This window comes from Pseudochaenichthys georgianus, chromosome 15 (assembly GCF_902827115.2).
Source record: "Pseudochaenichthys georgianus chromosome 15, fPseGeo1.2, whole genome shotgun sequence".
NCBI classification, from domain to species: Eukaryota; Metazoa; Chordata; class Actinopteri; order Perciformes; family Channichthyidae; genus Pseudochaenichthys; species Pseudochaenichthys georgianus.
Genome location: NC_047517.1, coordinates 31,744,143 through 31,766,803, shown reverse-complemented (window position 1 = coordinate 31,766,803; position 22,661 = coordinate 31,744,143). Strand labels below are relative to the sequence as shown.

At 41.3% G+C, this 22,661-nt stretch overlaps 1 protein-coding gene across 5 annotated transcripts in view; it reads left to right on the top strand.

Annotated features, from left to right (window-relative positions):
* The window catches only part of ccdc88ab (coiled-coil domain containing 88Ab), a 72,923-nt gene extending 51,050 nt beyond the window's left edge, over positions 1–21,873 (top strand). The window contains exons 24-38 of one of the 5 annotated variants that reach the window (XM_034100412.2): positions 4,442–4,719; positions 4,879–5,022; positions 5,149–5,335; positions 5,868–6,013; positions 6,197–6,289; positions 7,624–7,826; positions 8,479–8,529; positions 11,103–11,180; positions 13,067–13,303; positions 13,778–13,831; positions 16,338–16,427; positions 17,156–17,415; positions 17,852–18,305; positions 19,999–20,076; positions 20,761–21,873. In XM_034100412.2, coding sequence (XP_033956303.1) covers positions 4,442–4,719; positions 4,879–5,022; positions 5,149–5,335; positions 5,868–6,013; positions 6,197–6,289; positions 7,624–7,826; positions 8,479–8,529; positions 11,103–11,180; positions 13,067–13,303; positions 13,778–13,831; positions 16,338–16,427; positions 17,156–17,415; positions 17,852–18,305; positions 19,999–20,051 — 2,328 coding nt within the window. In that variant the 3' untranslated portion in view covers positions 20,052–20,076; positions 20,761–21,873. Of the gene's footprint in view, positions 1–4,441; positions 4,720–4,878; positions 5,023–5,148; positions 5,336–5,867; positions 6,014–6,196; positions 6,290–7,623; positions 7,827–8,478; positions 8,530–11,102; positions 11,181–13,066; positions 13,304–13,777; positions 13,832–16,337; positions 16,428–17,155; positions 17,416–17,851 lie in introns of all 5 variants that reach the window. The other 4 variants (XM_034100410.2, XM_034100407.2, XM_034100408.2 and 1 more) reach the window with 4 other exon arrangements.
* The last annotated feature ends 788 nt before the right edge of the window (positions 21,874–22,661 follow it).

The window sequence follows — 22,661 nt, the reverse complement described above, 5'->3', positions numbered from 1 at the left end:
ATTTGTCAATTTATAACAACAATAATTGTAAAAAAATTATAATACAATAGTTATAACAAGAATAATGATAAATAATAATAATATAGTTTTTATTAATATAGACCAAAATCACAAATCATAATGTTCTAGGCTTTAAATACTACATACCACACTTGATTGTGAAAACAAAGATAATCCAAACAAATATACACATGTTTATGTCTCAGAGATACATGCACTATAGACAATTGTGATAAATACATAAATCTGACATATATTAGGTTAATAATTGCTCCTAAAACCGTCAGTTTAGTAGCATAACATTCTCTTGAAGTATTTTAGAACACTACTTTAAACAAAACCAATGAACAATTCTCAATATTAATTACACAATGCAAAGCTATCACGCCTTCTTTCAACATTCACACAGTTGCGTTGGTCACACTGCAGAGGGAAGGAAGCGTTCTGTCACCATCTGCATCAGCTTATAGACTTTTACAGCTGTCATGCAAATATAGGTGAAATGTAAATGTTCTCTAAAGATCAACTTTGAAGCCAACTTGGACAATAACTCCTTAAAGTCATTGATGTTAATGATTGGCTTTGGAAACAGTTGTTGATAAAAACCATTTCACCTCACGTATATACATTAGTAGCTGATCCAAGGCCTTTCAATTATACTGGATGATCTTCATTAGCAGACAGAAATGTAATTGTAAAATCAATTTTTATTTCTAAATAAGATGATTTAAACGTGTTTTTAATTCCATTATGAAAACAAATAATTTGTCAATTTATAACAACAATAATTGTAAAAAAATTATAATACAATAGTTATAACAAGAATAATGATAAATAATAATAATATAGTTTTTATTAATATAGACCAAAATCACAAATCATAATGTTCTAGGCTTTAAATACTACATACCACACTTGATTGTGAAAACAAAGATAATCCAAACAAATATACACATGTTTATGTCTCAGATACATGCACTATAGACAATTGTGATAAATACATAAATCTGACATATATTAGGTTAATAATTGCTCCTAAAACCGTCAGTTTAGTAGCATAACATTCTCTTGAAGTATTTTAGAACACTACTTTAAACAAAACCAATGAACAATTCTCAATATTAATTACACAATGCAAAGCTATCACGCCTTCTTTCAACATTCACACAGTTGCGTTGCCACGGTGCTCAGCTCCTGCTATGGATTTAGACTTGTTTGGCGGTCACTCAAACCCTGCTTATGGGCGACAGGATTTACACTGACCGTACAGAAGCTTCTATCTGTTGCTGTGGGTGTTAGCCTACGCCTCTTGATGTGTGTGTGAGCGCAGGTGTGTGTGTAGTGGAGGTAAAAAGCTGTCTCTGTTTAAAGATACAGAGAGTATGTCAGCACCTGGACATAATGTGTGTGTGTCAGAGTGTACATACACACACTAGTGATGATTGAAGAGGGATTGGAGACCAGGAAACCTCTGCGACCACAAAGGAAACATGAGAAGAAACAGTTGGTGTTATGAACAGGGAGTTCACATCAAACTGAACAGACACAGCGCCCCCTGTGGACCAAAAGAGGAACAACATCTCCTTTTACTTCACATTTTTTTCCTTTTGGGTTTTGATTATAGGAACACATTTTCTTTCAATAAGTCAAAACAGCTGACAACATTTTGATAGGAGAATCTTTATTTTAAACTGCTCAGTGTTACTTTTCTCCACTCCGACCCCTCCCCCTTTTCTCCTTCATCTCCTCTGTTCAATTCTCCGAGAGCCAAGTTGTATTTTTTTTTTATCCATATCATTCTTTACTTCTATTCTCTGTGATATCCTCCTTTTTTCCCCAATCATCTTCATGCTCCTTTTCACATCCATAGCAATCATCGGTTTGCAGTATTTCATTTCACTGTAAAGTATAACATTTTAATTGAATTTGTATTCTGTTCTTGTTTATCTTATTCGATTAACATGTATATAGCATTTTGCATTTACTTTATCACTTACAACATTCTCTCAACATTTAGCCTCTTGTATTTATTTTCTTTTGACATGTAAATAGTTTGCTTCATCTGCGTTACTTGCACTTTGGTCTTGCGAGATTTTTCATTTTTCATTTATTTAATCGTGTATTTGGCAGGGACAATGCACAGTAATGAACACTTAAAACATTCAAATGTATCAAGCGTAACAGTGACAGATTTAGCTTTGAGCTAATTTCCATCCGCAGTCCCTCACATAAAACATAAAATATTACATTTTACAAACATAGCAAAAACAAAATACATGATATGCAAAAGGTGCAAGAAAGAAGTATTTATGACATGGTAATACAATATAGCAGCAACAACATATAAAGTGCAAGAGAGGATACAAGAGCTACCTAAAGTGCAAGAGGAGATACCCCTGTGTTAAAGTTCATTTAGCGGTGATCGCACGGATGTTTGTTTCTCAACCATTCTTTGAGTTGACCTTTGAAGCTATTGAGAGTGGGACAATCCCGTATCTCAGTTGGGAGGCTATTCCACAATGAGCTGCCTTTAATGGAGAGGACATTTTGTCTAAAAGTGGTCCGTGTGCGGTGGACTTCACAGTCTCCTCTGGTTTCTGACCTAGTGCAGCGTCCAGCGTGTTTTTTGTGGATGAATTCCCCTAAGGGAGGGGGGGGGGCAGTCCATGTAAACATTTAAAAAAAAAAACACATACTTTTAAAAGACAATTGTCAAAACTCAAGAAATTGTGTTTTTCAAGGATGGGACAGTGGTGGTATGAATAAGGCTTTCTGTCAAACACCTTGATAGCTCTCTTGTGCAGCTGTTCTATGGGTTTCAGGTTTGTGGCACAAGCAAACAACCAGTTTGTAAAACAGTATTCAATGTGGGATAGAATCATGCAGTGGAGGTATGACTTTGCAGCATTGACAGTTAAGAAAGGTCTAATTTGTTTAACATTTTGCAAGTTGGATTTAATAGTATTGGATATTTTCTTAATATGTTTCTTAAAAGTCAAGGTCGAGTCCATTATGACTCCAAGATACTTGAAGTGGGAGACTAGTTCTATTTCTGCTCCGTTTAAAAACACGTTGGATCCTTCGGTTTTGACTGGTCGTTTACTGAACATCATGCATACTGGTTTTTTTACGTTTAACTGTAAGCAAATGTTGTTCAGCCAGTGTTGAACCTTGTCCGAAGCATTTGAGAGACAGGATGAGATCATTTCAGTGTTTTTCCCATGTACAAAGATGACCGCATCATCGGCATACATTTGCACATTCAACTCAGGACATACATTAGGCAAGTCATTAATGTACAGAGAAAACAGTAGTGGTCCAATAATGGAACCTTGTGGAACCCCAACAGGGTTCACAAGGTAGGGGGATTTGGCTCCGTTGACCAAAACACACTGTTTTCTGTTCGATAAGTAAGACTTAACCCACTGTATTGAATCTGCCGAAAAATTGAAATACGTCAGCTTTGTAAGAAGCACTTGGTGGTCAACAGTGTCAAAAGCCTTCCTGAGATCAAGGAAGACAGCACCTACATATGGGCTCGTGTCCAACATACATTTAACCTTTTCCACAAAGACGCAGTTAGCTGTCTCAGTGGAGTGGTGAGCACGAAAACCAAACTGCATTGGGTGGAGTGGAGCGAAACCTTTGTCTAAATGTTTGGTGATTAGTTTTGACACCCATTTCTCAGCTACCTTGGAAACACAGGGGAGGATGCTGATTGGTCTGTAATTGGACATTATTGCCTTATCCCCAGATTTAAAGATCGGTGTCACCGTGGCAACCTTCCAGGATGATGGAACTTCCCTTGTGCTGATAGATTGATTTGCTAACATAGTAATTGGTTGTATTAGACCGTCGATATGTGTTTTTATAAAGTTGGTGTCTAAATCATCTGCATCCCTAGCCTTAGAACCTCTTAACCCTAAAATTATATGTTTTACCTCAACCTCTGTGATTTCCTCCAGGTCAAAACGGGGTGTGTATCCACAGTCGGGCTAGGTGAGACCTCAGATGGCGGGAAGAGCTTTGTAATGTCCAGAGCACTATTTATGAAATAGTCATTTAGAGAGTTGGCCAACACTGCAGGGTCTTTTATCAGGGCATCATTGATTTTTAATTCTAGTACATTATTTTCCTGTTTGGTTTGTTTACCTAATAGTTTATTTAAGATTTGCCAAACTTTTTTCTGTTACCTTTCGCACCTTCAATTATATTGATGAAAACGTTTGCTTTGGCCTGTCTTATTGTTTGTGTTACCTTGTTACGAGCATGAGTGAATTTCAAGTTTTATGTCTTATATATACTTATTTTGCATTGTTGGAGGAGCCTGAGACCTAAGATTCATTGCCATATCCACACTATAGCTACTGTGCACAATAAAGCGTTTGAATGTTTGAATCTTGAATCCGTCTCTAAATGTATCTTCCATCCTGTCCTTTAGGTGGAGAACTCCACCCTGAGCTCGAAGAGTGGCGCCCTCATGGCCCAGAATGCCCAGCTGCAGACCCAGCAGAGCAGCGTGGAGGGGGAGCGAGAAGGAGCTCTGAAGGACAAAGAGGACCTGAGGTCCACCTACGAGCTTCTCCTCCGAGACCACGAGAAGCTGGCAGCGCTCCACGAGAGGCAGGCGTCCGAGTACGAAGCCCTGATCGGAAAGCATGGCGGCCTGAAGACCTCCCACAAGAGCCTGGAGCAGCAGCACAGGGACCTGGAGGACAAGTGAGACTGGGTTTAGGCTTTAGCCCATTACAAGTCTCACTCATAATCTACTTTCACCCCCTTTTAACATTGTCTTCTTAAGGCAGTATTAAACAATCATAAATCTTTCTTTTTGCAAGTCATGTCACGGTTTGTAATGTGTGTGTTGTGTCTGTGCAGGTACAAGCAGCTCATGCAGAGGAAGGGAGAGCTGGAGGATCTGGAGAAAAATCTGAAGGAGCAGCAGGAGAAAATGGCGCTGGAGAATCAAACGCACCGATCCACAGCTGACCAGTTCAAACTGCTCAAAGAAGAACATGATAGGTCAGATCATCAGTATTTGTTATCTTACTGTTCAAACTTGTGAAAAACAAGTGAATCAATACACCTTATGTTTCTACATGCAAATGTCATTATATTGAGTATTCCCCTTGCTCTCTCCTCACTCAGGCTGAATAATACCCATCGTCAGCTGGTGAAGGACAACGACAACCTCCAGCTGGACCATAAGAACGCAAAGACCCAGCTGAACAGCGCCAAGCTGGAGCAGACCAAGCTGGAGGCCGAGTTCTCTAAACTGAAGGAGCAGTACCAGCAGCTGGACATCACCTCCACCAAGCTGACCAACCAGTGTGAGGTGAGGAGACACACACTACTCTTATCTTCTCTTATACTTCGAGTCTCATGTCTGCTCTATTTAAGAGTTCCCCTTTACGTGTCACTTTAAAAGCCAGCTGTCTTCAACTCTTTTAATGTGTCATATTTAGAAAGACAACTTCTTAAGCTGTGTTGTGGTTGCTTAATCCTTTTTGTTGTCATATTTGTTGTTGATCCGACTTTTCTCATCTCTTCCCTTTTTCTTCATGTCTCTTCTCATCTGTTCTCTTCACGTCTCATCTCTTCTCTATATTTAGGAGTTTCCCTTTATTTGTTATTTATAAAACCAGCTGTGTTTTGGCCTCTCTTAACATTTCGTATTTAGTTAGACAACTTCTTAAACCAGCAGTGTTGTGGTTGCGTAATCCCTTTTGATGCATCATATTTGTTGTTGATCCAACTGTCTAAGCCTCTGTTTTAAACTTCAATGTGTGTGTGTGTGTGTGTGTGTGTGTGTGTGTGTGTGTGTGTGTGTGTGTGTGTGTGTGTGTGTGTGCATGTGTGTGTGCTAGTTGTTGAGCCAGGTAAAAGGAAACCTAGAGGAGGAGAATCGCCATCTGTTGGACCAGATCCAGACTCTGATGCTGCAGAACCGCACACTGCTGGAGCAAACCATGGAGAGCAAGGACCTGTACCATGTAGAGCAGAGACAATACATGTAAGGCCCTGATGATGAGTATTTTTTTTAAACTAACAGATATCCCTGTCAATAAAAAAAATCTAAATCCAGCAATGAATTTAATAATGAGACGATTAAATCTAATTTGTTGCATTGACATTTTGTTTGCATTTTCATTTTTGTATGTCTTACTGACTGATTTTTCTGTTTTCCTCCAATCAGAGACAAGCTGAATGAGCTGAGGAGACAGAAAGAGAAGCTGGAGGAGAAGATCATGGACCAGTACAAGTTCTACGACCCCTCGCCCCCACGCAGGTGAAAGGAAGCTTCAATAAAGACATGACTGACTGTTATTTGACAAAAAAAACTTCTAAAATTCTAGTTATTTTGTTTCAATGAACTAAAAATGATTTGAGAATCCTTTTAAAGTAAAAATGACGCTGAGTGACTCAAAGAAGTCACAGTATCATAGCAGACTCTGATGTTCAAAATTCTGTTTGCTTGTTGACTCTGATCCCGGGGCGAAAACACTCAAACTGCAGCTTCAGGAAGAGATGCATCAAATATTTATAGCCTGCAGAGCTTTAAATAGCTTTATACGGCAACATATTTTTTATCATATGTGACCTGCTCCATCGAAATCAGTCGCATTGACACGAAGACACATTTTGAGTTGTATACACTGTTCGAAAGAGGAGATTCCTAGCTTTCTAGCTTTGTGGAAAAGGCCTTCAAAGTTTCCTCTTCTCTGGAATCCATCGGTCTGATTGGTTTTTAGCACATGATCAAAATACTACGGAGGGAAGATATTTTCGTTTGGATTACTGGTCTGGGGGAAGCTCGTGTGTGTGTGTGTGTGTGTGTGTGTGTGTGTGTGTGTGTGTGTGTGTGTGTGTGTGTGTGTGTGTGTGTGTGTGTGTGTGTGTGTGTGTGTGTGTGTGTGTGTGTGTGTGTGTGTGTGTGTGTGTGTGTGTGTGTGTGTGTGTGTGTGTGTGTGTGTGTGTGTGTGTGTGTGTGTGTGTGTGTGTGTGTGTGTGTGTGTGTGTGTGTGTCCGGCTGTTGTTATGCCTGCAGTGACGTCAAGTCACTCCGTTCTCTGCTTGTAATTATGCCGTCACAAGCTTCAAAGTTGTATTTATCATCTGAATTTGCCGAAACAAGTTTACTATTCTGAAAGCCAAGACTTTGTTTATTTGAAATCAGATGAAACCAAACTGTAACGGACCCTGCCGTGTTATCTATGATTACTATACGCCTTACATTCATAATTTCAGCCGGAGGTAGGGGAAGCGGCGCTGCGGAAGGGCAGGGAGTGAGTGAGAGCTGTCAAGCTTCAAAAATATATTCATCGTGTGATTTTGGAAAGACTTTGTTTGTTTAAAATCAAACAAAACACCTTTTTTTTTTTTTTTTCTTCTTTTTTTTTACACAAATCCACGTTAATTTTGAAATGAGCCGTTGCGACTTCCGACTGATTTCGATAGAGCGGGTCACATACAGTGTATAGGAAGATTTGGAAGTGCCTTTATGGAACAAATCAGACATTTTAAAACCCAGCCTTAATGTTTTTTAATATCAATATATATGGACTTTATTTCCCTGATTTCCTTATGGTCTGTGTCTTGCTGTGTCTTGTATCTCTTTTGTAGGCGTGGAAACTGGATCACTTTGAAGATGAAGAAGTTGATCAAGCCGAAGAGCCGGGACAGGATGCGCTCTCTCACGCTGACTCCCTCTCGTTCAGAGTATGGCGACGGTTTCCTGACGCTTCCTCCGGACTGCCAGGACAGCTCGTCCATCGGCTCTGGCTCCAACTCGCTGGACGACACACTCACACAGAAGAAGAGCAGCAGTGAGTCCAAGCACACACTCACACACAGATGGAGACTCAAGTTTCAAAGTCAGGGTAGTGACGGATACAACCACTACTGAGGGACCTTGTTTCTGGTTGCTCGAGATAAACAAAAAGACACTTTATACAAACAGATACAAGGCAAGTTTATTTATATAGCACCTTTCAACACAAGGCAATTCAAAGTGCTTTACAAAAATGAAAGACATTAAGAGCATTAAGAAACATATTATAAAATGATATCTAGAAACACTCATTTAAAAGCAAAGATAAAAAGCAAAGATAATAAAAGTTACAGTGCAGTTTAAGATATGAATATATCAATTAAAAGCAGCGGCAAAAAGAAAAGTCTTAAGCCTGGATTTAAAAGTAGTCAGAGTTGCAGCGGACCTGCAGGTTACAAACTCCCAGATACTCATCCTTCCAAACAATGTACAGTAAATGTACATCTGATCAAATACTCAGACTACTGCAAACTACTACGTTCATGGGATCCTGAATACTTTCACAGACACATAATCACGCACCCACAAAACCCACTGATTCTTGTGTTGTGTGTGTGTGTTGGTTTGATTAATTGTGTCCTGGTTGAGTGGTTGAATGGGTCTTTCCTCCCCTAACTGCTCCTCTGCTTCTCTCTCTCTCTGCAAAGGGAGGAGAGGGCAGCAGGCCCATGCCCAAGCTGGGCAGGGTTCAACCAATGGTATGCTGCGGATGGGTAGGGTGGGCGGGGATTGTGAACCGACAGTCACGTCTCTCGGGGCATGTTATCGTGAGTCCATTGTCTGTGTCACTCAGATGTCCTAGAGGTCACGGTTGAGCTGCACAGAACCACAGGGTTGACTCTCAATTTTGGACCTGTTTGGAGAAAACATGTGTTTCCTGTGTGACACACCAGAGAGCGCTTGATTTCTGTGCCCTTTTACCCATCACTTTGGTAAAAACCTTTTCTTTGGCTGTCTGTCTGACTGTGATAATGTTACAGCAGTGCTATGATAATCTGGGAATTAACAGTGTTCTGGTGTCAAACTGAATCAAGCGCTTCCGATGTGGCTCACATATTGGAAAAGGTATATTTTGGCTCAGGTCCAGTATTAACTGCTTCTCCAACAGCTTTTAAGCTCCTTAGCTCTCAGTTACAGTCGTGTCAACCTGCTGATCTGTGCAGTTCACCTGTAGATAACAGAGAAAAGCACTCTAACGTAGCATCCAAGCTATTAAAAGGTGCAATGCAACATGGCTGACTTCCAGGCAGTGCAGGTGGGGTCAACATCCTGGATGTCTGGAATAGCTAGAAGATGCGGAATAAAGAAAGTTGTACATGGACTAGTGGGGTTTACGATTTCATAGAAATGAGTGGGTTAACTTCTTTAGAAAGTTGTGTAGATTTATCAGAATCAGAATACCTTTATTAGTCCCACAGAGGGGACATTTGCATCGTTACAGCAGGAAAGAGCCTCAGACAGCTTAATGTTACATTTGTTAAAAAAAGTACTAAGTTATGATGTAATACAAATAAATTAAAAATAAAAAGTTACATACTTTTCAAAATACAAATCCTGTAACAGTTAGGATTTAGCAGCCAGGTATATATTACAGTTATTAATGGCATATGTATATATTGCACATAGTTTGATGGTATTTAACAGCAGCAAGTTACACAATTTACAAAATGCAAACAAAAGTATTATTATCATTATACTGTATATGCGTTTTGTATAATCAAGAAGCTATTAAACTCGGCACAAGTTCGTTTTTTACCCCTAGGGATCAGAACATGGTGGCGGTAAGAAACGCACTTTAATGTAGGTACTTGTATAAAACAAAGACATGTACCGAAGTATGATAATTTCTCTTTCTGTAAAAACACTGCAGTCGTCCCTGATGCTGTTCAGGTGCCCGTTGACCTTTTCACTCCTGATTGCACCCTTTAATATATCCATCCTCCGTGTGTCATGTAGCTGGTAATGTGTTGACAGATGTGTTGTTGTGTACAGTATGTAATGCAGAATGCAACACTCATGACCATAACCATGAGTGATTATTGTTGTTGTGTGCAGGAGAAATGTGCGCAAGTGTGTTAGTGTTTTATATTTTTGTGTTTGTTTGCATAATCTGTCTTTGTATAAAAGTCTGCTCTTTTTTTTTTTTTAAAGGATTATACAGGTATTAAATAAGTCTGTGGGATGTGTTTCAGTCCAACTAAAAAGCTCTTGAACAAGCATTTACAAAATAGTATAACAAAACTGAAGTTTGTGACGCTGAACACGACCTTATTGGGAAAGTTAAAAGTGTAAATCTGCTTTTAATGGTACTTATTTTTCAGCCCATTAACCAAATCTAGCATTACTCATGTTTGTGCATGATATACAAAGAAGGTAGTGTACTGGAAGATTAAAAATACCTTACACTTGATAATAAATAGACCTGTCCAATAATCCCTCGTCATGTGATATGGATATGACCACGAACACTTTAGCTGACCTTGATATTGCCCGTAATGTTTACATACTGTATGTCCCAAACATGTAAGCCGACATGATGCCAGAATCAACAGCAGTGATTGCCCTACCATTAAAAGACTTGGGCATCTGTGCATTTCTGTTAATACAGGTTTTGGTTGAGTAGATCCATTTTATTTATTTAGCATATTTTAAAACATTTTTACATTCCAATGACTACAATTATTCATATTTAGGAGTTCATTGTTCTTTGAAAGGGTGTTCTTGATTTAATATGCCCTCAGATTATCATCAGTGGCATTAATCCATCATAGATTGACAGTCATATCTTTTATTTCTGGGACAACATAAGGTCCTACACCAGCATGTATTGTGACTAATGATAAATCAACAATGCTTTATATTAACATAATCCCCTGCTGTTAAACCTTATAGTGATACTGTGCATTGCATTGTTTGTCTATTGTCCAGTTGAGTGTCCAGGGGCTCAGCTCTCTCTCTGCATCTCTCTTTGTGCAAACGTTAACCACATCCCTCTGTTCTGCCCTCCTTTTTCTTTTTTTTTCTTCCCTCCACCTCCCTCGGGCTCGTTCTGTCGTTGTCTGTCTGTCTGTCTGTCTGTCTGTCTGTCTGTTCCCTGTCTGTCTGTCTGTCTGTCTGTCTGTCTGTCTGTTCCCTGTCTGTCTGTCTGTTCCCTGTCTGTCTGTCTGTTCCCTGTCTGTCTGTCTGTTCCCTGTCTGTCTGTCTGTCTGTCTGTCTGTCTGTCTGTCTGTCTGTCTGTCTGTCTGTCTGTCTCTGGCTGCGCTCTTGACAGCTTTAAAAAGGTTGCCTTTCATGAGGAACAGATCCAAGGACAAAGACAAGGCCAAGGCCATCTACCGGCGCTCCATGTGTAAGACCTCCGTTAGCCGCCACGCTAGTCCTCCTCCTCCTCCTCCTCCTCCTCCTCCTCCTCCCATCGCCACACAAGCAGAAACAAAGAAGGAACAGTCACTGATTTCACGGTGGCTGCAGTGTGGGGGCGTGACACTTACAGTGAGAGTGTCAGTTTCAGCCACAGCTCTTAAAGCTACTCAGGCCGGCAGGCAACACACTTCCATGTAATATTTACGGAAGAGCATTTTGCAGTGGTGATATTATCGTGTAGTATTTAGATACGGCTGCATAAGATTTAAGTTTAAAATGTGTTGTATTGTCACCTCACCCCCATGCATACCCTGCCGACATCAGTGACTTGTCCTTTACATTTTTGCCTATTAACCCCTCCGTTACCTCCTGCCGCCTCCACTCACTCCTGTAGAGTATCTGCTCTCAGCTTTTATCAGGTGTCACCAGTGTGTCCCTTTATTCTCACTTTTAGCAAATGAATAGCACAAACTTGTGTTGCGCTAAGATGTACACAACTGAATGTATTGGTAAACTCCAATGCAAAAACTGATGTTAAAGTTAGCATCTCCTCTTCCTGTAGATGTGTGTGTTGTAGTGCGTTACGTTTCATCTATTACAGCCTTAACTCTTATAGTTTGGTCATTGTGGGAATAACTATGCAAAAGGCAATTTATTGGGCAGCTTTGTCATGTGCTCTGTTGTTTATTTTTCTTTGTGTAAACCAAATGAAAGGCTTGTGTGTGTGTGTGGCTGGTTTGCCTTTCATGTGCCTGTGGTGTGTTTGCCTCCATCTTCGATTACAGCATGACTTAAAAAAAAAAAAATCAAATCATCAACCGCCTGATCGCCTCTGCTCTCACTCACCATGGAGGACTTGAAATGGAGCCCTTAGTCTCTCTCTCTTTGTTCTCTCTCTCTCTCTCTCTCTCTCTCTCTCAATTCAATTCAATTCAATATGCTTTATTGGCATGAATGTCAGGTGAACAATATTGCCAATACAATTCATTAAAATTTACAACAATATATTATTACAAAACCGCAAGTTTCAAATGTAAAAAGAAAGAAAGACGCATGAAGTAGAGGAGTAATGGTGCTGGCTCTCTCTCTCTCTCTCTCTCTCTCTCTCTCTCTCTCTCTCTCTCTCTCTCTCTCTCTCTCTCTCTCTCTCTCTCTCTCTCTCTCTTTTCTTCCAGTCAGTGTGCTGCATTTCAGATCTTATTCTGCTGACATGGAGTTTCATGGTTTTCGCTCAGATCTCAGAGCAGCTTTGCATGCCTTCATGCTTCTCTACCGTCGCACACAGCTCAGTAAACAAAGTGCATAAAGACAGTGGCCTCTTAAGGTGATGGATCACCTGTTTAAAAAAAAAAGTTGCAGCTGCCATCTTTGTGCACTTTGGGTGAAATATAATATGTTTGCACATCCCTTGAATGTATTACGCTATACCATTTTTTTTTTTTTAAGTTAACATCATTTAGATTTGTTAGGAGTAGGATTGACTTGTAGCCTGTATGAGGTCCAATAAGGGCTTTTTATGAAATGGTTGCCTTAATCTGATCCATTTTACATCCCCTAAGGGGAAACAACTTGTCTCTATGACGAAAAGTAAAAGTTAGCACTAGCTAAAGTATGACTTGAAGTGGATGTTAACATTTTTTCATGGAATAATTAAGTTGACCTTATAATAATTTAGATTTTTTGGGATATAATTTGCTCGCTCTAGTAGCCTGTATAAGGGCTTTTTATCAAATGGTTGCCTTAATCTGAGCCATTTTACCTCCCTTAAGGGAAACAAATTGTCTCTATGACGAAAAGTTAAAAGCAATAGGTAAAGTATGTTTTGAAGTGGATGTTCCTCTCCTAATATCTGTTCCTCTGCTGCACACCCAGCCATGAACGACCTGCTGCAGACCATGGCGGTGGCGGGTGGTCCCGGCGCTGAGTGGGCGAGCAGCATCGACCACCTGGACGGAGCTGAGGCCGGAGACAGAGACACGGCGGGGAGCAACCGGCGTAGCGGGCGGAGCATGAAGGAACTCGCCTTCTCCACAAACGCCATCGACTACTCCACGCTCACCCTGCCCACCGCCAGGCAGAGCAGGGCCAAGCTCCGCCTCCAGGTCAAAGGTCAGGATGATGGGTTTATTCATGCGAGGGTAGAGACAAATCGACATGTTGAGATTCTTCATGTATTGGGCTTTTTTAACACATTTCGGGAGTTAGTTCAGAATCAGAATACCTTTATTAGTCCCACTGAGAGGAACTTTACATTGTTACAGCAGAAAAGAGCCAAAGACAGCTCAATGTTACCGAAGAAGCATGCATACACAAATATTATAGATCAAAAAGAATTATAATAAAAATTACACAATTTACAAAATACACATCCTGTAACAGTTCTGAGGATTTAGCAGCCAGGTATATATTGCACAGTTATTAACGGCATATATATATATATATATATATTGCACATAGTTATTTATTTTCTCCATTTTATGCAGATTGGACTCATGCGTGACGATTCATATGAAGGTGGTGATATATTGTCAGATCTGAGAGAAAAAAGCAGCTGTAGCATCACTCTCTTCTGTGTCTCAACAGATAATGCTTCATGTGAGGATGTCGCCGGCTCCTTAGATGACCCCAAGATTCAAGGTAAGTCTTGACATGACATGAAATAAGAAAAGTGATGTGTAGTTGTAGCAGCCTCTCTAAAGGAGCAATGTGAAATGACTGATTAGCCTAAAAAAGCAGGTCAGCCGTCCCAATGCTAATCTTTAGGCTTCCTTCATGTGCGTCGGTTGAGCTTGATCTACAGTTGGAAAAGCAATTTTATTGGAGAGCAAAAAAAAAGGGAGAGGGAGAGATCAGCCTCCATTGAAAGTAGGACTGACTCTAATTCAGGCTTTAGAATGATCCGGAGCAGTTCATCTGCAACTCTTCACCAGGTCTGCCCGCTCTGATGACCCAGTTGTTAAACATCCACCAAACCACTGACATACATTTCTAACCTCTCTGAAAATACAGTTTTAGTTTCAATGCATTTCTATTTATATTCATTGTATAATATATATGTATTTAGTTACTCTTAATTTAACTAATTCACTATGTTAATCTGCTGCTCTGATGTTCTTAGAGGACGACCATTTCATTAAAAAACTGCGATAATATATTTATATAAGTCCTTATAATAACTAAACCATTTTCCTTTGTATTCGGAATGTAGACCCTTTAAAAGGTCAGATTGTTCGCATAATGCATGTTTACATATGAACAGTGTATGTTCATATGTATTTTGGATACACATGTATGATCAAATTATTATAGTGGTTCAGAATGAACTTGGGCATAAAACAGACCCTTGTCAGCATTTATGCCATGTGCATTAACGCAGACAAAATGAAAAATAAAAAAGCCGAACATTTTCCAGTGAGGCACAAGGTTTAATGTGGGCAGACTTACTTCTACTTTGCATTAAAATATTGTATGTAATCTATTAATCCATCTTTAAACTGACTCCCCAGGACATACGTAGAACTCAGGTTCGGCGCTGATGGTACACTTAAGTGCTGAGTTCCCAGAATGCATTTCTAAAATCGAATACATTGTTGTAAGACCCATTTTCCATTACCACTCTGAGTGAGAGTTTCCTTTCATCCATTACAGACACGCACCAGACATTAATAATAATGTATCAGCCATTAGGTCATCTTTCAGAGATGTTATTATGTTTTAAATTCTCGATGGTAGTTTCAGATATCGATTGTTGCTCTCTGGTTTCAGAGTGTTTTAAAAACACATGAAACTTCACCTGTTATGCACTGTGGGCATCTGTGCTCTGTTTCTGTGTCGTACTCCTGTTCTCCTGAGTGTTTTGTGCCGAGTGCCCTGTAGCTTCTGTAGGGACCACTTCTCTGCACTGAATCCCCCTCTGGGCTGCAATGGGCTGGTTCACTGATGTGATCGTGTCACCAATGTCCATACAACCAGTTACAAATGGTTTTGCAGTTCTGGGTTTCTGGCTAAAACTATCCATAAAACACAGTTCACAGTTTTCCCATTCTTTTCTTTCATCCTTCTCAATTCCTCCTCCTCAGGTTCACCTATTCCTCCATGTCTGCTTTTGTATCCCTAATCTTACTCTATTGTAGGGCTGCACGATTATAGCCACAAAGATCACCATGAGTATTCTGCTCAATACCGAGATCACAATAAAATAAATACTTAAACCTTTCCTCAATTAAATAAACTGGAGGACTGCTTTCTCTTCCTTGTGTCTCTAACTTCCTGTTTATGTACAAATATGTATATCAAAAGAAGACAGATTCAACTGCTTCTCCTAGACTCAAAATATACATACACATGTTCCAAACCTAAATCAAAAGAGCACAGCCCTCACTTTCAAATTGTGCACCATTCCTAGTAATGAACAGATATTTGCTTCAAAATAAATATAATCTTCTTTATCTGAATTCAGTGCATTTCTGTTCCGTACTGCAGACGAGCAGAGCACGACTTTTAAACTTCAATATCGCAGTCAATCATGCTTATTTATTTCAGGGTCATCATGATTAATGTTTGATTAATCCTCTTTCCTCATCTGTTAATCAGTCAAAGTCAACTTTATTGTCAATCTTTCACTTTGTGTGTACAGACGGAAAGATCTAAATATCGTTTCCCAAAATCCCGAATACAAAGACAAATATATATAACAATATGTATATCCTATACACTGTATATACACAATCAAAAGACACATTTATACATACGCACACATTAAGACCTAAATAAAAGCACAACAATCAATATATACAAAATAACAATCACTTCAATATCTTTGAGAATTGACATTAGTGCAAGACTGTCCATAGCATCGTTTACAAAAGTGTCCGGTGCTGGATTTGAGTGTACGGTCTCTATCAGTTCCCTCTGAGGTGGCGTTGCCCTTGGTTTTGGGCGTCCCTGTCCTCTCTGTCAGTTGTTTCTTTGTTTACCGAGCGGACATGTTGGCTCTGATCCTCCGCCTGGCAGGAGCCATCTGCCGCCCCGCAGGAGACGCTCCTCCAACCGCTAGCTGTACCTACTCTGTGTTAGTGCATGTGTATATTTATACATCCTAATTGTGTGTGGTTGTGTGTGTTCCCTCTCATCCCTTACCCAGCCTCAAGACCCCCCAGTCTCCATAGCAACAGGACCATCAGTAGTAATAGTAACAATAACTCCCACCTCACTTCTCCTCTGGAGGGCAAAGGTATGCTCCTCCTTCCCTTTACTCCTTCTTCCTCTTCCTCCTCTAAACTAAGTATTCTTGCCACCCTTCTTCACTTCTTGTTGTCCCTTTTCCTTTCATGTGTTCACTCAAATCCTACTTCAATGTTTCCTCCTTTGAAAATGTCCCTTTGACCGTATTTTAAACGTTAAGGAAATGGATGATCAAATCTGAATTCTGGCAATATTAAGTGCCCTTTCTTTCACAGAAATGTAATTTGTTTTGCAAAAATCCAAATGCGTAATGTCATGCATCTTTGAAACATGCACTGTTAATATTTAATGTAGGTTTTCCAGCTTTCTGAAATGTCATCACTCTCCTGAAGCCTCCCTCTTTTCTCTAATTATCAAGTCATCAGTGATGGATGGCCAGGGGTTTACATGGGCTATCAGTTAGAACAATGTATTCAAATGTTTCCTGCACCACAAATGTATGTAATATTCTATGAAAGTGTTGCTCTACTTGTAAAAGGCAGCTTATCGATGAATGGACTGTCACAAATGAGCTATCGGAGAGCTACAACACATTTGAGTTATGTCGGCTCACAAAGAGATCAAAGCAGTATACAGTACACTTTACTGTATACTTTGTGGTCCCTTCTGCAGTGTAGTAAAGGAGCGCTTCTTACTTGCTAGTGGTGAAAAATAAAGGTCAATATAGACCAAAGATGATTTCTAACCACCCCCCCCCCCCTCCCCCCTCCCCCCCAGGCACGTTGAATGGCAGCCTGAGCCGGCCCCACAGTGAGAGCAGCGGGGAGTTCAGCCTGAGTCTGGACCAGGAGGTGTGGTCCAGCAGCGGCAGCAGCCCGGTGCAGCAGCCCTGCTCCTCCAGAACCTCCCACCAGAGCCCCCTGCAGCTGAGGAGGCCCCTTGACCCGGGACAGACCCCCGGCAGGAAGACGGGGTCCCCAGCCTGCGAGGTGCTGTCCCTGCAGCAGTTCCTGGACGAGGGCATCGATCCTGCAGAGGTGAGGGTCCGACTCGGATATAACTCGTGTTATGTTGCTGGATATTTTGTGACGTGAAGTCAACAAATCTTTTATGGAAATAAAGGCAACCATTTATGTAGTGCTAGATCCCTTTTTTATTTTGTATTAACCTTTTTTAAATATATAAAAAAATGTTGTTGAAAATGTCAGTGTTTTCTCAAGCCCTGGATTACTTCATAACATGTGCCGTTTGTTCACATGTCAAAGATATTCAAGAAACTGTCATTGAGCAGTAAAGAAAACACATTTCCTGGAAAACCATCACAATCATAGAATTATGTTTTAATCATTTTTTGGGTGAAACAGTTCTGAATTGAAACATAGCATGCTGATACATTTAGAAAAGATAAAAAGACCTAGTATGGAATATGTAATGCTCCTGTTCTTCATGCTGTTTGTTTGCTCTCTCCTGCAGTCTGGCAGTCAGGAGAACCTCACTGAGGACTCCCCCCGCCTCTCCACCTCTTCTGAGCATGTGCAGAAGGAGCGTCCTGTCACGAAGGCCCGGGGCATCCTCCGCTCCGCCAGCGGGAAAGCGGCGCCCGTCAGCTCCGACCGTCCTCCGAGATCCTCCGGTCAGCCGGGCCGCCCCACGCTGCGTAAGGCTGAGAGCACCCGGGTGAGGGGCTCCGTGCCCCTCCGCTCCTCCCTGTCGTCGCAGGGCAAAGCGACGTCCGTGTCGGGACTCCTGGACTCCGCCTCGTCCACCCTGCCCCGCGCCAGCAGCGTCATCTCCACCGCCGAGGGCTCCACGCGGCGCACCAGCCTCCACGACCTGCTCTCCAAGGACAGCCGGTCCCCCATCTCCGTGGATACGTCTCCCAACGGCGCCTCCACTAAGGCTGGGGTCCGCTCCCAGCCCACACCCAGTGAGTACCACCCCTCCAGCACCGACCTAAAGGGACCCCTTACCACCACCATGCCCAAGTCACTCAGCTTACCTTGCCATAGCTTGGAGGACCCCGACCTCTCCACCCTCGAGTCCTTCCTCGGCCCCTCCTTCACTGTAGAGTCCGTGTTCATGGACTCCATCTTTAGTGAGTCGGCGTGCCTAACCCACCCCTTCCTGTCTCTAAACCCCTCCCTAGTCAGCAACATCAGCGGGCCCCCTGTTACGAATAAAACACACTCTCCTCCTCCTCCTCCTCCTCCTCCTCCTATCCCCTCCCAAAACGAGCCTCACAGCCAATCAAATGGCCAGATGAGATCCAGCCCAGCCAGTGTGACAGAAATTAACGAGGGCCTTGATCCCAGTGGTGAGAATAATTTGGAGCAGTCACTGAATGCAGAGGACAACCAGTCTCTGTGGTATGAGTACGGGTGTGTGTGAACGAGGTGGGGGTCCGGCTCGCTGATCTTTCCCCCCCAGACTTAATGAAAAGAGGGGGAGAATGAATAATGGATGAATTACAAATCCTCCTCTGCATGTATTTATTGGAGCACTATTTCTGTGTGGCGTTTTTGTTTTTGTTCTTTTTCTGTTTGGTGCTGATTGGTGAATCGCTGTTGTTTTTGTTTTCTGCCTTATTCTCCGGGGTGGGACTTTGATGAATGTTCTTTCATCTTACAGCCATATTATTGTTTCCTCATCCAATCCGTTAACACTCTGCTATTATCTGCAGTCTGGGGTTAATGCATCAAGACTCAGAGTTTCTGTTTACCAAATCATCTTAATGTCCAATAAAACAAAGCATTGTGGGCCACATTTTTCAATGTGTGGGATAATACATTCGCTTCCACTTTCTGTCACTGATGCTGTTTGGGTTTCTGTCTTCTTCACTGCTTTTTAACTCGGTTGCATCATTCACTAAATTGCACGGCTTTGTTTTGTCCGACGCTCATTTTGATTGCTGTGATCAAAATGGTTATCATGTGTACTTTTTTTTTTTTTTTATATATATTGACGGTGTGTACGGTTGGTTTTGTTTTTTTGACACCTTTTCTGTATTTTCTTTTGTTTGATATTAACCTGATCTCTGTGGGTTTTAATCTGATGGTCATTCATCTTGGGCTGGTGACAAAATGATGAAGCTTCATTCCCAAAATGATCTGAGGGAAGGTGTAGCTGGTGAAGAGAAAGCTGAGAGTGAAAGCAGTGGAGGACCAGGGGGGGGGGTTATATTTGACTTGTATTCAGCTCTTTATAGTCACAGGAAGTAGTAGAGGGAATAGTTGAGAGAAGAGAAAAGTAGAGTTGAGTTTTCAATGGTCAGATTGTTTTGTGAATGAAGCGTACATCATTTCTTTTGGCATCTGAAATGTTGTATTGACTCACCCTGACGCACCACACATATGGATAATATTTGATCATGTATTTTAGACGAGATCTTGTACAGATTGTAGTAACCCTTAAATTATAATCAAAGACGAGCACTGCTTTCTGTGCCAAAAAGAGTAGAACTGTTCACCTCTAGATCCTTATTTATTTCTGCTTCTGTACTCTGTTTTGAAGTTGCTTTGATGTATTTATATATTAATCTGAATTATATTCCGGTATGAAGTAAATGAAGATTTCTCGTCACTGTCTTCAGATGTAACATAAACGTTGCCTTTGTCCTACAGATGTGGAGGGCAGAAAGTCTAAAAGCAGGAGCGGGGAGCCGCAGCAAAGCTAAACTGCTACCATGCTGTGAGCGCTTGGTGAGTGAGTGCTGCTCGAGCGGGAGAAATGGGGTGGGGGGTTCAGTCTTGTCTCCATGGGAACCTAAAACATGGTGTAACAGATGTCGTCCATCCTGCCGTGCACTTGCTTCCCCTGCTAAGCACAAACCTCATCCCCCTCCTCCTCTTCCTCACTGTCCTGTCCACTGTCCCTGTGGTGCCAAACGCCGCCTTATGGGACCCCGATGGGACCCTGATGGGGGTCTGCATGGCATATGGGCCGTTTACCCATGTCGCTGAACGCTTTGCCTGTTTGTGTCCCGAAGTCCCCCAACGAGAGGAGCCCCCCCCACACCACCTCACGTATCCCTCCTCCGTGATGCTTCCGATGTGTTGTTGGTGAAGGTGACTGCTGAGTGTTTCCTGCTGGTGAACAAAGAAAATAGTCCCTTTGCTGTTGTCAGGCTGCTTGTTGTTGCTGCATGGCTTCGGTGTCGCGCTGAAATCCTTCCCCCTTCTTGTTTCCTCCACAGTGCATGTAGACCCAGGCTGGCTGCTTCCTTCTCTTGTATATCACTGCAGACTGTTACAATTTCTGACTTTAATCTTTTTCTCTCCTTTTTTACTTTGTGTTTTCTTTCAACGCTGCCTCTTTACTTCGTAATCTCTCTCCTTTTCCTTTCTACTCTTACTCTTTCCACTCTTTGCTTGCCTGGGACTCAGAGAGAAAGGTGGCCTTGGAGCTGTGAGTCTGAAGCCTTGTAGAGTTATTCTGCTGAGACCGTCTACAGTGAGAAAAGATTGTATATCCCTGTTTCCCTCCTTTTTTTGTTTTATTTTAACCCAGGACATTTGATTAGAGAAAAGTGGCTTCCTTCTCTGTTTGGGTTTTTTTTTCCTTGAATCAAGGAAACAGAAAAAATACTAGAAAATGTTGCTGTGACAGTTTTGATCTTCTGTAAAGACTAAAGCTGTGGCAGATTGCACTGCCATGTGTCCTTCAGTGTGACGGATTGCTAGATGTGCACTACGGACTGAGACTAAGTGCCAATGTTCACACAACAGCCAAAAGGGCAATCTTAAACCAGACTGATGTGACTCCATTTTGGATTTTCTGTGCAACTTTTAAGTCAGTAGGACCTTCTCCTGCCCAATGCCATGATCACAAAATGTGTGTTTGTAAATATGCAGCATGGACAAGAAAGGATAACATTCGTTAAGGCTTGTAAAGAACATTTTTAAAAGCATGTCAGCACCAACCTGCTAAAAATGCTGAAAATCACAATCTGCATGGAGCAAACAATCAGCCAATCTTTGTCCAATCAAAGAAGAGGACAACGTCAGGGGAGGTTATTTGAAAGGATGCCAAATGGACTTGGACAGGAAGCCATAGCAGCTGTGTGATGGCGTCTGTTGCCTGCCAATCATGAGTGAAGGTCATGTGATCTGAGAGAAAAAAAGACTCATCATGGGAGTGTGTCAGGTGACCTATAAACAGCTGGAGGCCCTGAAACACATCCTACACACTGTTCATCTTAGCTTATATCAGATATCGTCATATGTCGGTAAATCACACTACATGTCATGTATCGCTTCCCATCCTGCTTTGAAAAGGAAACCGTAAAAGCACACTTCCTGCTAACTCCATACCTCCACAGTACGGTATTTGTACTTCCTGAGAAGGCCCTCCGTACGGTGACCTTTGACCCAGAACGTGCAGACTTCTGTAGCTGTGTTGAACATGTTGAACATGATGGTGATGAAACCCAGTGTTTTCCTCCTTTTCCACTTTTTACATAAATCCATTTGATGTAATTAAAAATCATCAAGCCTAAAGTGTGCTCTTTTTTTGTATGAATGTCTTAATGCTAAACCCACAACATACAGACCCAAATATCATTTTATTTTCAGGAACCCTGGCAGAAGTTTCTCCTGTTTTAAAGGGGTAACATTCACACCCTTAAAGGAGTGAAAATGGTGGATGAAAGCGGCACAATCTTCTTATATCTTTTCACTGTTGCACTAAATGGAGGACTTTGTAGTTCCCTTTGGGGAAATGGAGAATTAACTTGTAATTGTTTGTTTATACTACAGGTAGTAATACAATCCTGCATTGATTTGGTAGCACATGTGGTTCCACATGACATGGAAGCTATTGCAAATAATGTAAACAATATTCATTTAAAATAGAAGCGTTTCTAATTTATCCAGTGTATCGATATAATCCTGCATTGGTTGAGTCATTTGGTCACATGACATGGAAGCTATTGAACACTGCCAACCGTTTTTAATACACATGCAGTATGTTAGTGCAGCCGAGTGTTTTACAACAGGATTAAAGTCTTTAGGTTGATTTGCTTGGTGTTTGGCTCCACCTATAGGTGACTGTCAGTACTGCAGCTACAGCAGATATAACAGACGGTTTGAAAGGAAACCTCGGGACTAAGTTTGAAAGACGATCTTTAAACATTCAAATAATGTTTTTCTGGGATAAAAGGGTTTAAATATTAACAATATTTAAGCAAATACTGTTGATAAATGACATGCGTGTTTGCAAAGTCATCAACATGTCAACGAATGCATTAATTGGTATTCCAGTGTTGAATACACTCATATTGAAAACG